Here is an 18,603-nt window from a genome sequence, read left to right on the forward strand (position 1 = left end):
AAAGCAGTGGGCAGCTAGGCCAGAGTCCAGCATTTTAAACAAACAGCCATTGAACACAAATGAGGTCATGGATTCACCACCAGGCAAAGACCTCCAACTAGTCGGTGCCTCACTGCAAAACACAGACTTGGCGGGGGGCTCCTGGGGCGGATGAAAGACGGGAAAACAAACCGGCCACCAGTAAATGCGAAGGCTGGCATTAGCATAAAGTGGGGGGGGAGGGGGGAATAGACGGGGTAGAGAGATGTTGTGGAGACACATGGGCTTTAACTGGATCTTCACGAGAAAAGAAACATAGTTGACCAAAAGCCCCAACTTGTTTCTTTTGCCTCATACCTGCTGGCTTCCAGTTGAAAGCCCAGAGTTTTGTTCCAAGGCTTCATAGCTGGGATTTCCTCCCTCCGTCCACCAAGCAGCTGAGGCTTGCTAAGCTCTAACTAAAGCTCTTTGGCAGCCTGATTCAGCGCTCACTTACCAAAAAGAAAAGAAAAGAAAAGAAAAAAAGAAAACATGCTTTGGGAGGACAAAGCCATTCTCTTCAGCATTCTGCTGGTCTACAGCTCATCACAGGTGCTGGGTAAGTCGTCTCTTTAGGCTAGAAACTTCCTCTGAGGCATTTCTTTTGGATGTTTTCTTGCGTTTGGAGAAAATTGCATGTCTGCAGGATTTAAATGGGAAAATACCAATGAGCTTTCGCAGCTTAGACATGTTGTACTTGCTTAAAAATGCCTAATCTTAGAAAACAAGTAATCAGTGCCTGTTATAATCATGTCTGCAGTCATGGTAAAAGAAAGTGCACCTCTTCTTTTAAATACAGTTTTATGTATTTCGTGCATGTCCATATTTTATTGTGACTTCCTCTTTATGTCGTATTAACAGTGGAGTTTGTTGCCTACGTGCTACACATACAAGCAAAGTTAAGTCACACATAACAGTGATTTAATGTTTCATAATGTTCTGTAATTTTGACGTAAATTTAATGATGAGAAAATTCCAAATTTCAATGTCTCGGGAACTTGGAATCTTAATAACAAGTTAAACAGAAACGTCAGGCTTTTGAAAAGCATGTTCTTCTCTATACTCTCAATACTTGGTTGGATGTCCTTGGCACAGAGGCGGTCAGCCTGTGGTTCTGATGAAATGTACCGTAAGACCAGATTGCTTTGACAGCTGCCTTAAGGTTGTCAGCATTGTTGGGTCTGGTGTCTCTTGTCTTCCTCTTGAATATATAACCCAAATATTCAGCATGGAGTGAAATGTCTGGCGAATCGACCACCAGTACAATCACTGACGGTACCAAAATTAAATCTCCATCCAGCTCAACGGCAGAGGGAAGCATAAAGTGCTCTAGAACCTCCTGGTAGATGCCCTCATTGACTGTGGACTTTAGAAAAACCAGTGGACCAGGACCAGTGGATGATTTGCCACACTAAGCCATCAATGACTGTGGAGACTTCACATTGGAAGCCTCCACAGTCTGGAGGTGTGCCCCTCAACACTTCCTTGATTTTACCAATGAAATGCAGAAAATACTTTAATCTCAAAACAGGACTTTGGACCACAGAGCAACAGCCTAGCTTTTATTTCACCATAACCCGGAAGTGTTGTCTCTGGTTCAGGAGTGACTTGACAAGAATGTGTCATTTGTAGCCCATGTGGAGGATTCATGACTTAGTGGCTTTCGATGCACCGACTCCAGCCACAGTCCACTCCTTGTGACACTCCCCCAAATTCTTGAATGGATTTTACTTGACAATCTTCTTAAGGCTGCTGTTCTCCCTGCTGCTGGTGCAACTTTTTCTACCACACTCATTCCTTCCACTGAGTCCTATGAACAAACTCTGATGCAGCCCAACCAGCTTCTTTAAGAATGAACTTTTGTGGTTTACCTTCCCTGTAAAGGGCGTTAGTCACTGTCTTTTGGACATCTGTCAAGCCAGCAGTTTTCTCAAAGATTGTGTTGCCTTCTGACACAGACTAACAGACAAGTTGGAGGATAATAAAACCATTGCATAAGTTTGTAAAAATTAAAGGCTTGAATTATTTCACTTTGTGTGCAGTGAATCTGTATGAGAGGCACAAAATACTGAACTTTTACATGGTATTGAAATCTGTTGAGATATCATAATAAATATTCACATTGGTCAGATTTTGCTCCATATTGACACTATGAGACTAAACATTTACTCTGGAAGTGTCGGCTGCACATACCCACGGTGCAACTCTCTAGCTCCATCCCAAATATACTTGATTGCAAGGTAGCGGTGAGGTGACGTCATTATGTTCAACCAGTGACGTGATTTGAAGCTTCCGGATCGTGGCTCCTCTGCTGACGTAAAAAGATGAAGCAGGTCTTCGACAACACTCAGGTAAGCTGCGGTGCTTAAACAAAAATGATTATGGACTCAACAGCAACAAGCGACAGTTTCCCGCCATTCAGGATGAAGACAGCACGCGGAACGCGGAAGCATCAGAAGTCGGACATTTTCAACTTGCTTCTGTCGCGCCGCTCGCCGCTGTAGGTTTACACCTTTATGTGTACGTTTACACCTTTATGTGTACGTTTACACCTTTATGTGTACGTTTACGTGTACGAGCTCGAAATTACGGTTTTATTGTATCCTCGCTGAGCAAGCTCCATAAGAAGTGAATGGTTGTGTCTGTTGAGCCCAACCAACATACTGCTACTAGCATTTTAGCTAGTAGGTAAAATCTCTTCTCCACCTTTACAAAGATTTAAGGCTCTAAATAAAACAAGTTTTATTGAGTAACTCCACTTAATAAAATCTCTCATGAATATTGTTTTATTGTAGTAACTCTCAATAGAGGCTACGTGTTACTTAAGTCATACGTTTTTAAGTTGCTTTATTTCTAAAGCTTTTTATTTATTTTTTTTGGCTTTTTCATGTCCTGGATGGCTGAGAATCTATAAGAAGGTAGAAATAATAAATACACGAGCATCATAGCTTAAACCTTTTGTTGAAAGCACCAGGATGGTTGTAGAAAAATATTGGGATTTTATTTTGTGGTTTCGGAGGCTCTATGTTGAGTCTTCAACTGGTTTGATTTTTTTTCTACCTATTATTTGGAAAAAATAATAAAATAAAAATCTGAGTTGGGTTGTGTACAAATCCTAGTTGATACAGAAATATTTTGACCAGCATCCTGCGCCAAGAGCCACGTTCAAAGTCTGTGGGGTCAACAGGTGTACCTAATAGACCAGGCAGTAGAGGTATATCAAAAGCCCTAAAACTGAAAGATGGTCAGCTCTCTTTTCGCTGGAGAAAAATAAATTCAGCAATAAAAGCGCACCGGCTATTATTCTGTCACAGCCATGACACATTACACCATTATCTGGTCCCGCTGAAGTCTGTGGAAAGATGTAACGAACATAATGTAGAGATCTCGCTGGTGCAAACTGGAGGAGAGGAGGCACAGCTGTGGTCGGAATTACAATCCAGTGTTGTGTCCGTACACATGCTCGTTTCCCAGCATTTACACCAAAGCTGAATCCTAATCACGTTGAGTTCCTTGTTGCTCATTGTTTCTGCAAAAATCTGCTCATTATCCAGGGAGGCTGTGGTTGATTTTTATTTGTCCCTCAGAACATGAACTGCTTAAAACCCTTAAATTTTACTTCAAAGAATTTACTCCCTCTTTGACACAGATGTCTTTCATGACCTACTTTTCACTGTAAAATGCATTACCTATTCTGTTGAGGAGATTTGGTAGAACTAGTAAATGCTAATTAAATGCAAATGCATTTGGTGGTGGTACAAATGTTGACATGGATACAAATAGATCCCACATGCTACTTGCAGTCGGAAGCGTTTGCCAAGAAAACAAAACCGAAGACGTGGAACAGTAAACCATTTGAAAATGTAAACATCAGATTACTTACGTGGAAAGGAGCCCTGCTTCTGACTGAAACCAACAGAATGAATCCGAGGTTATCGGGTCTGCAGTTAAATGTGTCACTTAGTGGTTTGGGGGTCGATGGCCAAGAAGGGTGTGTTGGTAGTATTGCCAGGGCAACATTGCCCTCGGCGATCTCCGGGTTGGGGTGAGTTGATGGTCCAATACAAATGCGGTGCATTTTTCTGCTTTGTCCTGTCCACTTTCATGCCAAATACAGTCGCTCAATTATGTTCAATCACGCATGTCGGACACCATCTTAGGATTTTCTTCCTGCTGTTTCTGTTGCATGTTTAAAAATGTCAAGGCAGCTGGAAAAAAAAAAGAAATGTAATTGGGAAGTGTGACAAATATATATAGCCTATATATATATTTTAATTTCATAAAATGTTAAAAAGTGTTTTAAAGCAAACAAAATCAGGTGGGAAAATACATACATTCAAGCAGTTCCTGTCAAATTTTGGCTTTTTCAGCCAAAACATATTTAAATACTCCACCCTCAAGTGAGTGTGTGTGTTTGTCCATCAAACTTCAGGTGAGGTTCAGGAGGACGGTCAGTGCGCTGAGCTCAACAGCACCAGATGGCAGGAGTACCGCCAGCAGAGGGTCAGGGAGGAAGTCCAGTACCTGCTGCTCACCAGAAACAACCCGGACTGCGCGCAAAAGTTCGACCAGGACTCCGTCGGCAAGCCCACGTCTTACTTTAACACGTCCCGTCCGACGAAGGTCATCATCCATGGATTCAGGTGAGTCGGAGCGCAACTTGGCTTCATGTGATCGTATTAATGGGTTTTGTTTTATGGTCATGTGGCGAAGTCCACCATGGCGTTTTGCAAAGCTCAATGGTTGCCGTGGAGATTGAAGGGTATTTCTCCAACATGAATGAAGGAATCGAGGCAACACTCCAGGTATGTTTTAGATAGAATCCAAAAAGTCTATTTGACACAATATTGTCCCTTTAGTTGAAATGAAGAAGAAGAAAATGGTTGAAAGCTTGGAAAACATCTAGAGGCTAAACCAAACTTTTGACCCACAAGGCTCATAAAAGCTGTGATGACACACTTTTGAACGGCTGTCCTGTTCTTCGATTACAGCACTCAGGCAAAGAGGAAGACTGTTTATACATCTTTCTGCAGACTGACTCGAAGGTTTCTTTGTGTTTAGCTGGGTTTTTTTTTTAACTCTTGTGAACGTGGCAGAGAAACTAAAGTTCTCAAACCAACGAAGCGAAACTTCTGACAAATATAACACCGCTCGACTCACGCCCTCATCAAAACAATCTGGCAAATCTAAAACCACATTTCGTTGATTTATTTATTCCTTTCATTTTTTTCGTAGTTTCTGCTTTCATGGAGCGCGGTTGACCCGCTGCCTCGGTTCCAACAATAACTCCACTCTTTTCCTTGTCTGTTTTTGCTGCTCCAAACCCGACTGAACTCCCCCCCCCCATTGGTCTGTCCCCCCTCCCCAAAACCTGCAGCGCCCTGGGAAGGAAGCCGTCCTGGGTTACGGACCTGGCCCGGGCCCTGCTGGAGGCTCAGGATGCCAACGTGGTGGTGGTGGACTGGATTTACGGCGCCTCCTTCGCCTACAACCTGGTGGTGGAGAACTACAAGGAGGTGGCCCTGCAGATCTCGGTCCTCGTCAACCAGCTGCAGGTGAGAGGCATTGCAGACGCTGGTGCTGGACGGATGGAAAGAAACGAAGCGGAGAATGTGACCAGGTTTTTATGTGTTTTTCTTTTTTCTTCCCCCACACAAATCAGTTTCAGAAATTCAAAGGGCTTCAAAGAATCTCATATCGGCATAAAATAATTCCAACCAGGTTTGACTGACATGGTTTATAGTGCTGTTTTTTTCATGCTTGTCTCAACTTAAAGCTGTCTGTCTGTCTGTCTGTCTGTCTGTCTGTCTGTCGCTTATTAATAAAACATCAAATTTGAATCTTGAATTAGATACAACATACATTTGACAATGTTTGCTCATATATTCCTGTAATGTAATTCGTTTCTTTCGGACAGGCCACCTCAGTCGACGTTACCCACAATTCCTGGCAGTGTAAATATGCAGGAATTAGCACCATCGGTACATTTCATCCTTGGTTCTAAGACAAGTCAGCAGAAGAAACAAAACGCCTCGCGTTGCAATGTTCACAGGACCAAAGTCGGCACACACAGTTCTATTAAAGGAACTATGTGTACTTTTAATAGAAAAAAAACACTTGACAGAAGAAAACATTTACACAAGACATAACTAACCAACAGACAGAAACGATATAAAAATAGGTTACAAGATCCTCTGCCACAAGCAGTGGAAGACATTTTGAACTGGTTTGCTTTCCACCAATGCTTGAGGAATGCCTTTTCCATTTCCATCTGTTCACATTTTGAAATATCGCATTACAAAAGGCTCTAGGACAGAGCAAAATTGAAAATAACTCCTCGATTGAAAAAAAAGAAGGTAATTATTACTCTCAATTGTGGTGTTTTTAGTATTTCTGAGAAGAAGTCAATGCAAAGATGGAAACACATTTGCTGAATACGTTCTGATGAACCAAACCTGTTTATTAATATTTGAGAACGTGACCTCAAAACAGCAACGTTATCGTTTATCGCGATACATTCTGGAGGGAATTTATCGTCCAGGAGAGTCGGCGGTTATCGTGACGGGCGTGAGTCCATGTGGGTCCTGACTGTGTGGACCTGGGCTTGACCAGACTTGACAGCAGCAGGGATAAATCTTTTTTTTTTTTTTTTTTTTTCCAGCCTGTTGGTCTTACAGCACAGCGTCCTGTGTCTCCGTCCAGACGGGAAAATTCTGCCCACACAGGAAAACTGGGATAAGCCGAAAATGACCCGACTGGACAGAAACACAGCTTGTGTTGTATGGAAATGACAACAAGCCATAAAAAAAATAGTGAGATGACTTTTACTCCTTCTTCTTCTTTTGCCTTTGACACAGTTGCGCCCTGGGCAGTGAGCCATACCTCTGATACCAAAAATTGCCCCTGATGGCTTGTGTGAAACAAACAAAAACAAAACACACATGCATGCCTTTAAGTAAAAGCTCTGGCTTCTGCCTCCTTTTCTCGCTATGCATTGTGGAGCTGCTGCCAGATCTCCAGCTAAGGCTGGCTGCCTCATCCAAATATCTCAGATTTTTTGGGTAAATTCTGTGGCATGAGTCCTAATCCAGAGATATCGCATGTAAATACTGTACGCTTCTCCTCTTACAAAGTCATGCAGATGCTGTGCCATGAATCATATATTTAGAAGATTTGTCGACTTATGAGGTTGTAAAGGGGGTTGAACGTAATCAAGGTCAAGGGTGCGAATACTTTTGCGCCGCTCCGAGGTTGAGCTTTTATTATTTCACACACACGAAACATGACCGTGAGAAGAGACGCGCAGGGATTTATATAGGTAGAGATAGTGGAAGCAAATCTCACGGTTTCAGTCCCCGCAGCAGCCAAAATGAGAATCCGGCTGGAGCCAAAGGCGCGTCGGCAGCCAGAGGTTTCCAGGAAAGTAAATCCCGAGTAGAATGGGAGTCAGACTGACCTTCCCAGCTCCACAGATTGATGCAAACATGACCTTGAGGGCCTGTTCTTCCCCCCTCCCCAGCTGTGTTTTAAACGCTCACAGCAAAGGCTATCAATAATATCGGAGACAGCGGCTCACCAAATTTACTACCTGTACGTTCGGGGGTGGACGGTGCTGATTTTAGGAGAGTTCTGCTCCCACCGCAAAGTAACAAAGCAGGCGAACGCCTTATTGTTTTAAGACATTCCTGCGATTCCTGATCGTGTGTCACTAGTTTGTCAGATGGAAAAAAAAGAGAGAGAGAGAGAGAGAGAGGAGGGAATTTTATTTTGTCAAGTTTATCATGTTTTCTTTGAAATTCTGCGGAACAGCCATAACCATTTAGGTGGGGTTTAAACTTTATGGCTTTGTCAGTGAATTTTTTATGAAGCAAACGGAAGAAGACTAAAGCCACTAACCAAAGAAAGTAGAAGACTCTTTAAACTCAGCTTTCTAATTCTGTGTACATCTATGTCAAAATCCAAGTAAATAACCAAACATGCTCTGATGCATGTCAATTATGTTGTTGGCAAAAGCGTCATAACTCAAATATCCTCCTCGTTATTGGATCTGCATTTTATTCGCACTGAAAGCGTCAGAGTTTTAAGTGATGGCAACAGAGAGACAGGACAAACAACCATGCACACACACTGTGGGACAATTTAGAAAGACCAATTGACCTGACACTCATGTTTTTGTGGGAGGAAGCCGGAGAACCCGGAGAGAACCCACCCATGCACAGGGAGAACATTCAAACACGAAGAAAGACCCCGGGCCAGGAATCGAACCCAGGACCTTCTTGCTGCAAGGCAACAGTACTACTGTGGTCAATGCTTTTTTTCCAGAAAAAGCACCGACATTTCTAAATTGACCTAAGAAGTTTTTGAGAAAAAATGTAATTTCTGAGTTGGAAAAGTGAAAATTTTGCTAGGAATAAAAACATACAAATTTCCAGAAAATAACCAAAAGTCGAACATGTTCAACTTTTAATTTCCACGTCTTTTTGTTTGTTTTTTTTTCTCTAAAATTTCTGAGGCCAATCTCAAAACGTCAAGTGTCTTTCTAGCATGTTTTTGATTTTTCAAACACAGAAATGTTCTTTTTTTTTCTTTTTTTCTATAAACTTTCCGAGGTTCATCTCAATATCAATGTTTCGGCAGTAACGTTCTCCTTTTTTCCCGTCTGCAACGGCAGTGATACGCCGTCGTAGAATCCCGAGGAAAAAAAGGCAGAATATGTTCCTCTTTTTTTAAATGACTTTTTTTTCTTCAACGGCTCCAATCCTCTTCTGTAGCTTGTACTAAAAACATTTTTGTTTTCAGCAGAAACACGGCTGCGGACTGGAATCCTTCCACTTGATCGGGGTCAGTCTCGGGGCCCACGTTGCCGGCTTCGTGGGGACGGTGTTCGAGGGGAAGATCGGACGAATCACAGGTGAACCCGCAGGGCTCGCTCCTGACCGGTGAGCTCAGGAAGTGACCCCCACGGAGAAGCAAACCTGTTTGGAGTGTCTGATGTCCTCCAGCTGCCTCCAGTCAGACAGAGAAGAGTCTTGCTCTCAGCCTGGGGATGACATTAGGAGATTAGCAGAGCTCTTCACATGATCTACGCAGCCCACAGCACAATGCGCCGCTGTTCACCGGAGAATGAGAGGCCCTGCTGTCTGACTGGGGATTTGCTGCAGTTTGAATGTTTCAGAGGCATCACTGACACTGGCCTGAAAATATCTAAAAAAAAAATTAAAAAAGGTGACAATGTCATAAAAAATTAGCACTTAAAGTTGAAGTCTGTTCTGTATGTCGGCCGTTGTAGATGGTGGGGAAAGGAGGAGTGAAATTATACCAAAAAGATTCATCTCACATTTTCTAGAGAAAAAAAAAACAAGCAAATGTTGGTGTTAAACATCTGCAATGAAAAACGCAGAAATTTTGAGATGCAACTCTCACAGTCAAAAAGTTGCAAGGGAAAAATGCCTACATTTTGAGATGAATCCTGGATAAATTCTAAGAAAAAATGAGGAAATTTCAGGGCTTCAAAAGATGAAAATTTCAGAGAAAAAAACTCAGAAATTTTGAGCTCAATCTCAGAAATTCTCCAGAAAAAAACATGGAAATTTTTTGATCTCCAAAAGTTGAAGATTTTCAAGAAAAGTTTCAGAAATGTTTAATTTAATCTCTGAAATTTTTGATAAAAATCAAGAGAATTTCACATCTCCATAAGTCAAACATTTCCATCTTCTCAAACTCAGAAAATGTCTAAAATTAATCTCAAAATTTCTGAGTTTTTTGGCAAAAATGCACTCCTCCTTTTGTATGCTCTATTCACAATTGTTCAAAATCAGAAATGCTCATTAAAATTCAATTTTGGGAAGAAAATAAAATTTTAAAATCCTTCAAAATTCTAAACACTTTCCTCTGAATCATTTCATGAGGATCCAGCATTTAGGTGTAAAAGCAGGCAGAAAAGTTAGAGCCTGAGATTTATATTTTTTGCTTATATGATACTGAGTGAAGGTTTATGAAGCATAAAGTAAAACATAAAATGCAGGAACCCATTTTAGAAGCTTTCAATTTGCACTCAAGAATGCCGTGTGTTTCCAGTTCAGTGAATATTCTATTTATTGATCATTGAATATTCTATCAAATGTATTTTCTATTGGGACAGAAATACATCTATAGTTGCATGTGTCTGTGTATATCGTGTTATTGATTTATTGTTAAACCTGTTGCTTGGCAGGAAGTTGCTCTTCTACTTATAGTCTTAATGAGTTTAGTAGCTTTATTCTGCTACTAAATAAAGTACTCTTATCTTTGATTGTAAACTTAGATGGTCTGAAACATTTGGGTGTGACCAAAAAGTAAAAACATTTTTGTTACCGTTTTCCTCATAGCTGAACATTCAGAGGTTAGAAATCAGGCGATCCAGTTCTTGTCATCAGAACTGTTGTCTTCATTTTAGAGCTCAGCGGTCGGCCATGTTCAGAAGCTAATTTCCGACATTTTTTTTTTTTTTTTGTCCATCTGTTCCTGCAGGTCTCGACCCCGCCGGCCCCATGTTTAAGGGGGCCGACACCTACGACCGGCTGGACCCCACCGACGCTCTGTTTGTGGACGCCATCCACACTGACTCTGACCGTGAGTCCTCCTTCCGCTCGCATTTCCTTACTGTTGGATCGGGATGCGGCGAGCCTTCGTCCGAAGACTTAAACTATGCGCTTCATATGTAAAACCTCCTGATTCCTCTCACGTTTAATGTCTCTCCGAATGCCATCATTTAGTTTGGTTTATTACCTTAGCTCTGCATGAGAAATTTTGTTGGAAGGAAGACAGGAAACTATAACGTCTTAAGTATTTGTTTCAGTCTTTTCTGCTTCCTCCCAAGTAAAAAATCTCGCCAGTATTTCTCTTTTCCCCTCTCTCTCTCTCTCTCTCTCTTTTTTATTGTCAGATTTTGGCATCTCCATTCCTGTCGGCCATGTGGACTTCTTCCTGAACGGTGGGATGGACCAGACTGGATGTGCTCGATCCAGATTTGCCTCTAGTGGGTTTTTGAAAAGCCTTTTTTGTTATCTTTCCACGCCCCCCTGACTTTTCATCACCATGTTGTCATAAAAGTCAACAGCTTCTCACCTGAGGGGGGAGATCTTATTTACAGCTTTTTCCCTCCCCTCTCATTTTGATCTAGTGTCTGTCGAAATTCGGCTCCTGTGTGTTGTCAGTTTTTCTACTATTTCCAGTGTACGGCTATGTGATTTGTGACCACATGAGGGCGCTGCACGTCTACATGAGCGCGCTTAACGGCACATGCCAGCTGATGGGGATCCCGTGCGCCTCTTATGAGGACTTCCTGAAGGGAAGCTGCGTGGACTGCGGGGTCTTCAAGGGCAGATGTCCAGCTGTAGGTAAGGACTCTGCTCAGTCTCTTATAAAGCATGAAAGTAAACAGTAACATGCAGAAACCCATCCTACAAGCTTGGAATTTGTACTCAAGTTTATTTGTGTTCGAAAACATCACGCAGTCACCAGTCATGTAACAAGGAATAAACATTAGAATTTGTCAAATACCGTCATCAAAATTATCATCACTCATCAAAATAAGTCGATCAATAGTTCTTATAAAAGTCAACTAAACAGATGCCTTGATTTAAATGAAATCAGTGCTTCAGCTGTTTTGCAGTTTTCTGGACATTTGAGATGCATAAAAATTAAATGTTTGGTTCTGGTTCTTGCTGGGACTTTAGTCATTCCATCCTGGAGATGTTCTTCAGGTGACAGAAGGCCGACTTTGTAACCGTCTTTATGTGTCTCTGAAGGTTCAGGTCAGAGTTCATCATGACTCCCAGGTTTCAGGCCTGATTTGTCTAATAACTGAAGCTGTGCGTTGACTCTAGATCGCTCCTCTTTAGGTCCAAAGATAATAACTTCAGTTTTGTTTCTGTTCAGCTGGAGACAGTTGTGGAAAACCCACACATTGATCTGTTCTGGGAATCTGCTCAGTGATTGGATGGAGCCACAGTCACACAGTGACATTGCAATGAAGAGCTGTGTATCGTCTAATCTTACTTCTAGTTAGAACCTGAGCTAGAGAGACCATGTAGATGTTAAATGGGAGGGGGCCCAGGCCTGAACCTTGAGGCATCCCACATGTGACTTCTGTCCGCTCTGACCTAGCATGCTACGTTTAAATTGTTGGAGGCACTTTTATCTTTATGCATTATGACACTTTTAACCAAAGCTCTCATTCTGCCAGTGTTTCATCTCCCCTCTTTATGCTATTTTATTTTGGAGCACACAGATGTATGTGATTACCGGGTCCCGTTTTACAAAGATGTGAGCCCTCAGGCTGGAGCCAGTTATGGTATCCACTACAGAATAGTTCTTCTGGTAATGCAAATGACAATACAGCAATATGTTGTTTTATACATAAATTGATCCATGAGAGGTTCAATTTATGTATAAGACATAAATAGCCCCATTTTATTCCACTAAAAATGACAATTTTCCAATATTTGAACAGTGTTTTTTCATAAAAATAACAACATTTTGTTACAATTCATATAAGTTAAGTCCAGGGGCAGGAAATTGCAACATGTGGCGTCTTCTACCTGCTCGTTTCTGAACAGATCATGTAAAATACATGTCAATTGGGCATGATCATTTTTCATTTTGATTCTTCTTCTTCTTCCTTGCTTGTACTTTTGTCTGTTTGAAATAAATAAATGAATAAAGTACAATCCAAAACAGGCATTTAGTAAAAAGAAAAAAGCACAGTAACAAAAATTTTTCTGCCCCCGTTAAGCTGAAGCCCTGGGCTGCTGCCCTACAAGCCCTTTGTAAAGTCTGATGACTTTATCAACACTTTTAGTTTCTATGAAGACATTTAATCTGCAGCCTTGATCAGAACTGTTGGTCTTGAGGTTGTACCCAGGAGTTACACACCACATGTACAATCACAACACAGGAATGGAAAACCTTACGGCCTGTTTGAGGAATATTGTAATTTATGTCATAAAATAACAGCAACAACTAAATATATCCTTTAACACCAGCAGATTCGGTCTGGTTTTTACCACAGCTTTCATCAGCACCTTTCCTTTTTCCTTTTTTTTTTTTTTTTTTTTGCAACTTTCCAACCCAGTTGCACATTCCTTTGGCCTGGAGTCCTTTTTTTTTATAACTACACGATATTTATGTTGAAATTGTGCCCTTACTGTAAAACATCTTAATGTTTTATTCTGTTTTTACAAATATTTAATGTTCAATCTTTGTGTGAGTCTGTTTGTTGTGACCGTCTGCCACTTTGCCGCACATATTTATGGTTAGGGTTAATTCATTTCCTGAGAATGAATTCTGTTTCTATTCTCTGTTCGGTTATTTCTCTGAATTATGTCCAACTGTAGCAAGTGGTGCTGGTGGTGTGTGTTGCAGGTTTACAGGAAAAGAGCGGGACAGCCACGTCACCCATTCCCGAACAGCAGAAGGTCTTCCTCCTCACGACGTCTTCGGCACCGTTTTGTGGTACGTTCAGGACTTTTCCAAACACTCTGTGGCTCTTCAGTCAACCATACAAAACGTTTGATGAAAAGAAATCAAACTTTTCTGGTCTAGCGCATCATATCCTGGTGACGCTGGAAGTTTCCCCCCTGGATAAGAGCGCAGAGGTGGAGGTGACGCTAACAACCTGGAGCCAGGGAACGGAGCACCGCTTCAGACTGTAGGTGCAACCTAACTATCTTGCAGTTCGGATTATCACAGACTGATATCACTTATGGACGTTATTGTGGCCCAGAGGCTTCATCTTTCTTCTTCCTGACTCTTTTGATGATTTACAGATTTCTTCTCTTTTTCCTTTTGGTCAAAAATATGAGCACCCAAAAAACCGTGGCGCCCAAACTTTCTGCCACATTGGCCAAAATGATCAACTTGAAAACACTTAGTGAGTACAAAAATTTTACTTTTTCTTTCAATAGAATTTTTTTTTTTACATACTCACCAAGGACTGTCCAATATTTTAATAAAACAAATGGATCGCAGAGTAAACCATTCAAAACATAAAAAGGAAAAATACAAGAAGAGCAGAATGTGAGGCAGTCTTAAAAAATACTTGATATACTCAATTCCTGTTAAAAAGTCAGAGTAACGAAAAATTGACTTTTAAAAACTGGTAAAAATGTTGCTAAAGGGTTAGGAGAGGATCCATGTTGCGATGACTTCCTGAAGGCGGAGCTCCAGAAAGAGCAGGAGCTTCTTAAAGAGACAGAGGCCCAATTCAAGGTGTTTAATTACAAGATCAAAACCTTTTAAGTCATGTTTAATATGTACAGCAAACAACTGAAGGTACTTGATTATGCTATAAAATGATTCTATATCCCAGGAAAATACATAATGATTGTGTGCGTCAAAGTCTGCTACTGAGTAAAAGCTCCTCCATCTTTATAGTTCTACTTACGATGAAACTAGGATGGAAAAAAAAACAAAGTTAAAAGTTAATAAAATACATATCTTAAGTGACATTTTTTCCTTTTTGAGAAGATTTTAATTTGCCATTAAAAAAATGCGTCCTCATACATCAACCCTTCATCTGACTAGACGCTCAATAGTCCAAACTGAGACACACCTCACTGGTTTGTCTTCATTTGAAACTTTAAACATCCTGTCTCATTTCTTCACGTTTGGACCAAAGTGAATCCCGTTCACGGATCAGCGAGCGTAAACGGTCCAAAAAGTGCTCCGAGTTGCTGTAGCGATGACGAAAAACCGACTCAGTTTTTACTGTGGAAGAATCTAAATGTGTGGAAATTAAATGTTTTTCCAGCTTTGATCGGTTTCTCCTTTTCGTGAGTCAGTGTTTACTGCAGCCTCAGATTAGGCCGTGGTTTATTAGCGCTAACCCGGGGAGATTATCGCTCTGCAGTGGACGCCTTTCATCTTGCAGACGCTAATCCCTTTAATTCAGCTGTTCGGCAGCACAGCTCAGCCTATAAACGCTCAGCCTCCCTCCCTCTCTCTCTCTCGCCGAGATTCCAGCTGTTTCGCTTGGAGGACAGAACCTCTGGGAAACCAAGATCCAAGTCGCTGATGTCTCGTTTCCCTCCTGTTAGCATTTCTTGGCGCTCCTGACCTGTATCCGCACGATTTTCATCCGTCAGGCAAATATAACAACAAGCAGTCCCACCTGTGTTCCCTCTAAAAACTGAGCGTAACACCTCAGGTAAAAATAACGCAAACGTAAAGAAACACGTTTGTGGTTTTTTTTTTTTTTTTTTTTTTGCCTGATGCATGTTGGAACAAAACTGGTCCCCTCTCCGCTTGTGCTTTCAGGTAAATCTAAACACATTAATTTAGGATAAAGTAGTCCGAATATCAATGTGACCACTACGCCCCCTTTTATTTAGCCCGGGGTGATGGATAGTAATGCAGCTGCCTTACCAATGTACTCGTAAGCAGATTCTTTGCGTGCATTTTCTCCCTGAAGGGGGAGCTTCTATTCTGGGCCGAGAGGTGCTCAGCTCCGGCCAGGTGCAGCAAACCGAGGCAGGAACGCTGAGAAAGCACAAGCAGCTCTGAAGGAGTTTGCCAAGAGTTTCTTTTTCCATTTTTCGGCTTTTCTTCTACGACGGCGGACAGAGCTCGGGATCGTCAGACGTCTGTAGTTGGATTTATTAGGTTTCTTTTAATATTTTGGGCTCAGAAAATGAAATTTGTTTGCAAGAAAAGCCATATACATACATGGGAAAGAATAAGCGACAACATGCCTGAAAAATAGTTATAATTTTAACGTCCAGTTAAAGTTGATGATGATGATGAAAAAGCTGGTTGTCTATTGTAATATTGTGCCTTGTATTAGAGTAGAAAGTGTCCTATTTAAAGGATGCGCTGCCTGGTTGACATGTTTTGTTTAAAGGGGATAAGTAGCTAACTTTAACGTGTAACTTCTATTTAAGATTATTATTTTTTACATATTTTTTGAAACTGTCAGAGTCTGGTAATTATCTGGTATGACACAGATAATCTGTGAACATATTGAGCTCCTCTGCCTTCTCCCGTTGTGAATTAGAAACAGCCAATCAGAGGTTGGCTCGTTAGCATAGCTACCAATGACAGCAGATAAGCTGCAAGCTGTTTTCCTGTAACAGTACGTTGCTTCTCCACCATTATTTACATTTAGCAACGCGTGCATGACATTGATTGACAGCACCGAGACTCTGACTGGTTGCTTTTGGTGCATTTCTTCAGTCAGCAGCAGCAGCTCAGGGAGGAGGTGAAGGAAGTTGATCTTTTTGCAGATTATCTGTCTCATACTGTCATGACATGTTGACAGTTTCAACAAACGTAAAACAGCATATTCTTTATAAAAGTTACATACTGCAGCTTTAAGTTGTTCATACGTTTTATTTTTAAAGAGACTGTAGATGATCTAAAAGTCGAGTGTAAAATTCAATAAAACTGGTAAGTGTGAATTATGAAAAAAACTCAGTCTTATTTTCTTTTAAATAAAAACATTACATAAGTCAGAACATCCTGAACATTATGCTTTCATAATGTGTCTCCTCTTATGAAGATGATTGGTGGTGCAACGCCCCCTACCTTCATTTACCATGTTTGCAGTCATGAGCTTTTCTGTAAATAAGCAACCAATACAAACGTGATGGTTTCATAGGTCATGAAATCAGTTTTTAGTTACTGCTGTGACTCTTTTAGAAGTTGTTTCAAGAATCTAGATGTAGGCCTTTACCCTCGTGGTCTAACGTTTGACTTCAGCCTGCAGTTCATCTGAATTTATACAAAATAAAGACACAAACAGCGACGTCTGCGATTGTTCAAAAGCTTCGGAACAATGACATTTAGTGGCATTACTTTCACACTCTTTCCTGCAGTAAGCCTGAAGCGACGGTGTACAGGAGGGTGCTGGCTCACCCCGTGGCTCTGTGCCTGATCGACTCCATCAGGCTGAAAAACACGGGCGCTCGCCTCTACAGGCAGGGAGACGTCCACGTCAAGTCTGTGTGCGTCTCGGAGCTGCCGCTCCACAGGTTGGTGCACGTTCAACAAGTTGGCTCTTTAGCTCTCTCTGCAATGTCCCGCTCTTTTTACTGACTGTAGGTTATGCTGATAATGCAGGTCACATAGTTTTAGTAGATTGTGCTCATGACAGGACACGTGTTGGACACACACCTGTGGCTTTAGATTTCGTCTCCGAGTAGAAGCAGTCAGAAATATTCCAGAAAGAATACAGGCATGTCAAAATGAGCTCAAGCCGCTCTCTGGATACTAGCGGCTCGGGAAAAGCCATTTCATTGGTCGAACGTGGTGTCAGTCAATTTATTTCAAGAATATTAGCACAAGAAACTAAACCAAAAATTCTTGGTTTTATGTTTTGGCAGTGTGTGATTAAAGCTGATGGGTGTTTTAATCGTCAATATACATAATTACATCCAACTTGTTGGGAGAAATGTGGTGATTGCCGTAACCTCCAGAAATGCTAAATATTTGTCACTAAAATGAGAAGAAACGAATTAAGGATGGATTTAAGGTCAGGATATGGCAATTGCCCAGGGTGCCACTTCATGAGAGGGTGGCAAAAAGTTACCAGATGTGCTTCTGAGTTTTTTTGCCTGTTTAGTCAATAGAAAGTGGATGTACTTATTTTCTCTTTATTCACTGGTGAATAAAGAGATGCTCACATGCAGCAGTATTAAATAAAGATAAAGTAAAATTCTCCACATTTGCAGTGGAAGTGTAAAAACCCCTCAACAAAACATCTGAATAATTTCTGTCCTGGTTTTAGAGGAGCGAGGAAATTCTGCTCACAGGTGTTTAATTTTCAGTGTTGTTGTTTGATCCTGCCAGGCACGAGGCGCCGCTCTGCGTGAACGACATCGACATCAGGCGGGGAGTTCCCTGGTCGCACGACTTCGTGCAGGTGTGCGGCACTTCGTGACGGGCGAGTCCACGCCGAGGACAATAAGTAGAAACATCAACGGAGCTACGTCAAAACTTAGACATAGGCGTGTTATCGTGGAGACGGTTTAGCGCCGTCGTCATCCTGTTTGGGTCAGAGAAAAGCGTGTGCGTCTTAAGAGAACATTTTGGCAACCTGGATACTCAATCCATCTGATTTCCATCTCATTTCTGAATGAAACGATTTCATTTGTCCTCAAAGACGAGTTCTGTCTCTGAAAAATGTTTACAAGGTGAAACGAACTGCATAACTCTGTCACTTAGATACACCTTCAACAATAAACAAAGCATCATTGTCTTTTTTTCTTTTCTTCTTTGTTTAGTTTTACAAGGCAGGGACATTTCCAAAAGAGGATGGGGAGGAAAAAACGAGCAAAAACAGACCAAGGGGCAGCGTTTTTCTTTTCTTGCAGTCAATAAATATGGAAAACATTTTTAGCTGTGGAGAAAAAAAAACAACAAAATAGTTCTTCAGACGGAGTCGGAGCGTTCTGTTTGAAGATATTTTAAGGCCCTCGTAGTGATTTACCGTCAGTGAGCGCCAGACGTCTGGACTGTACAACCATCGCAGTCTGTGTAATCTTGTTAAAAAAAGAAAACATATGCACAGAAGACATTTGGAAAACTGCACACACATGCAACAGCTTC

At 41.4% G+C, this 18,603-nt stretch overlaps 1 protein-coding gene across 5 annotated transcripts; it reads left to right on the forward strand.

Moving 5' to 3' along the window:
- Window positions 1–37: 37 nt before the first annotated feature.
- pla1a (phospholipase A1 member A) lies at window positions 38–18,256 on the forward strand. 5 transcript variants are annotated; one of them, XR_008606101.1, is made up of 12 exons: window positions 38–577; window positions 4,451–4,661; window positions 5,396–5,573; window positions 8,818–8,929; window positions 10,528–10,629; window positions 10,943–11,035; window positions 11,214–11,396; window positions 13,423–13,512; window positions 13,603–13,708; window positions 13,827–13,930; window positions 16,872–17,027; window positions 17,845–17,956. XR_008606101.1 is itself a non-coding variant. In XM_055031415.1 (11 exons), the coding sequence occupies exons 1-11, from the start codon at window positions 511–513 to the stop codon at window positions 17,933–17,935; spliced, it is 1,386 nt and encodes a 461-aa protein (XP_054887390.1). In that variant the 5' UTR covers window positions 49–510; the 3' UTR covers window positions 17,936–18,256. The 5 variants fall into 5 exon arrangements, 4 of the variants coding, with proteins under 4 accessions (XP_054887390.1, XP_054887389.1, XP_054887393.1 ...); XM_055031415.1 differs by lacking the exon at window positions 13,827–13,930 and having other exon boundaries at window positions 49–577; window positions 8,821–8,929; window positions 17,845–18,256; XM_055031414.1 differs by lacking the exon at window positions 13,827–13,930 and having other exon boundaries at window positions 50–577; window positions 17,845–18,256.
- Window positions 18,257–18,603: the final 347 nt, after the last annotated feature.

The sequence above is a fragment of the Poeciliopsis prolifica genome, unplaced genomic scaffold, assembly GCF_027474105.1.
Source record: "Poeciliopsis prolifica strain line A6 unplaced genomic scaffold, Auburn_PproV2 SCAFFOLD007, whole genome shotgun sequence".
Classification (NCBI taxonomy): Eukaryota; Metazoa; Chordata; class Actinopteri; order Cyprinodontiformes; family Poeciliidae; genus Poeciliopsis; species Poeciliopsis prolifica.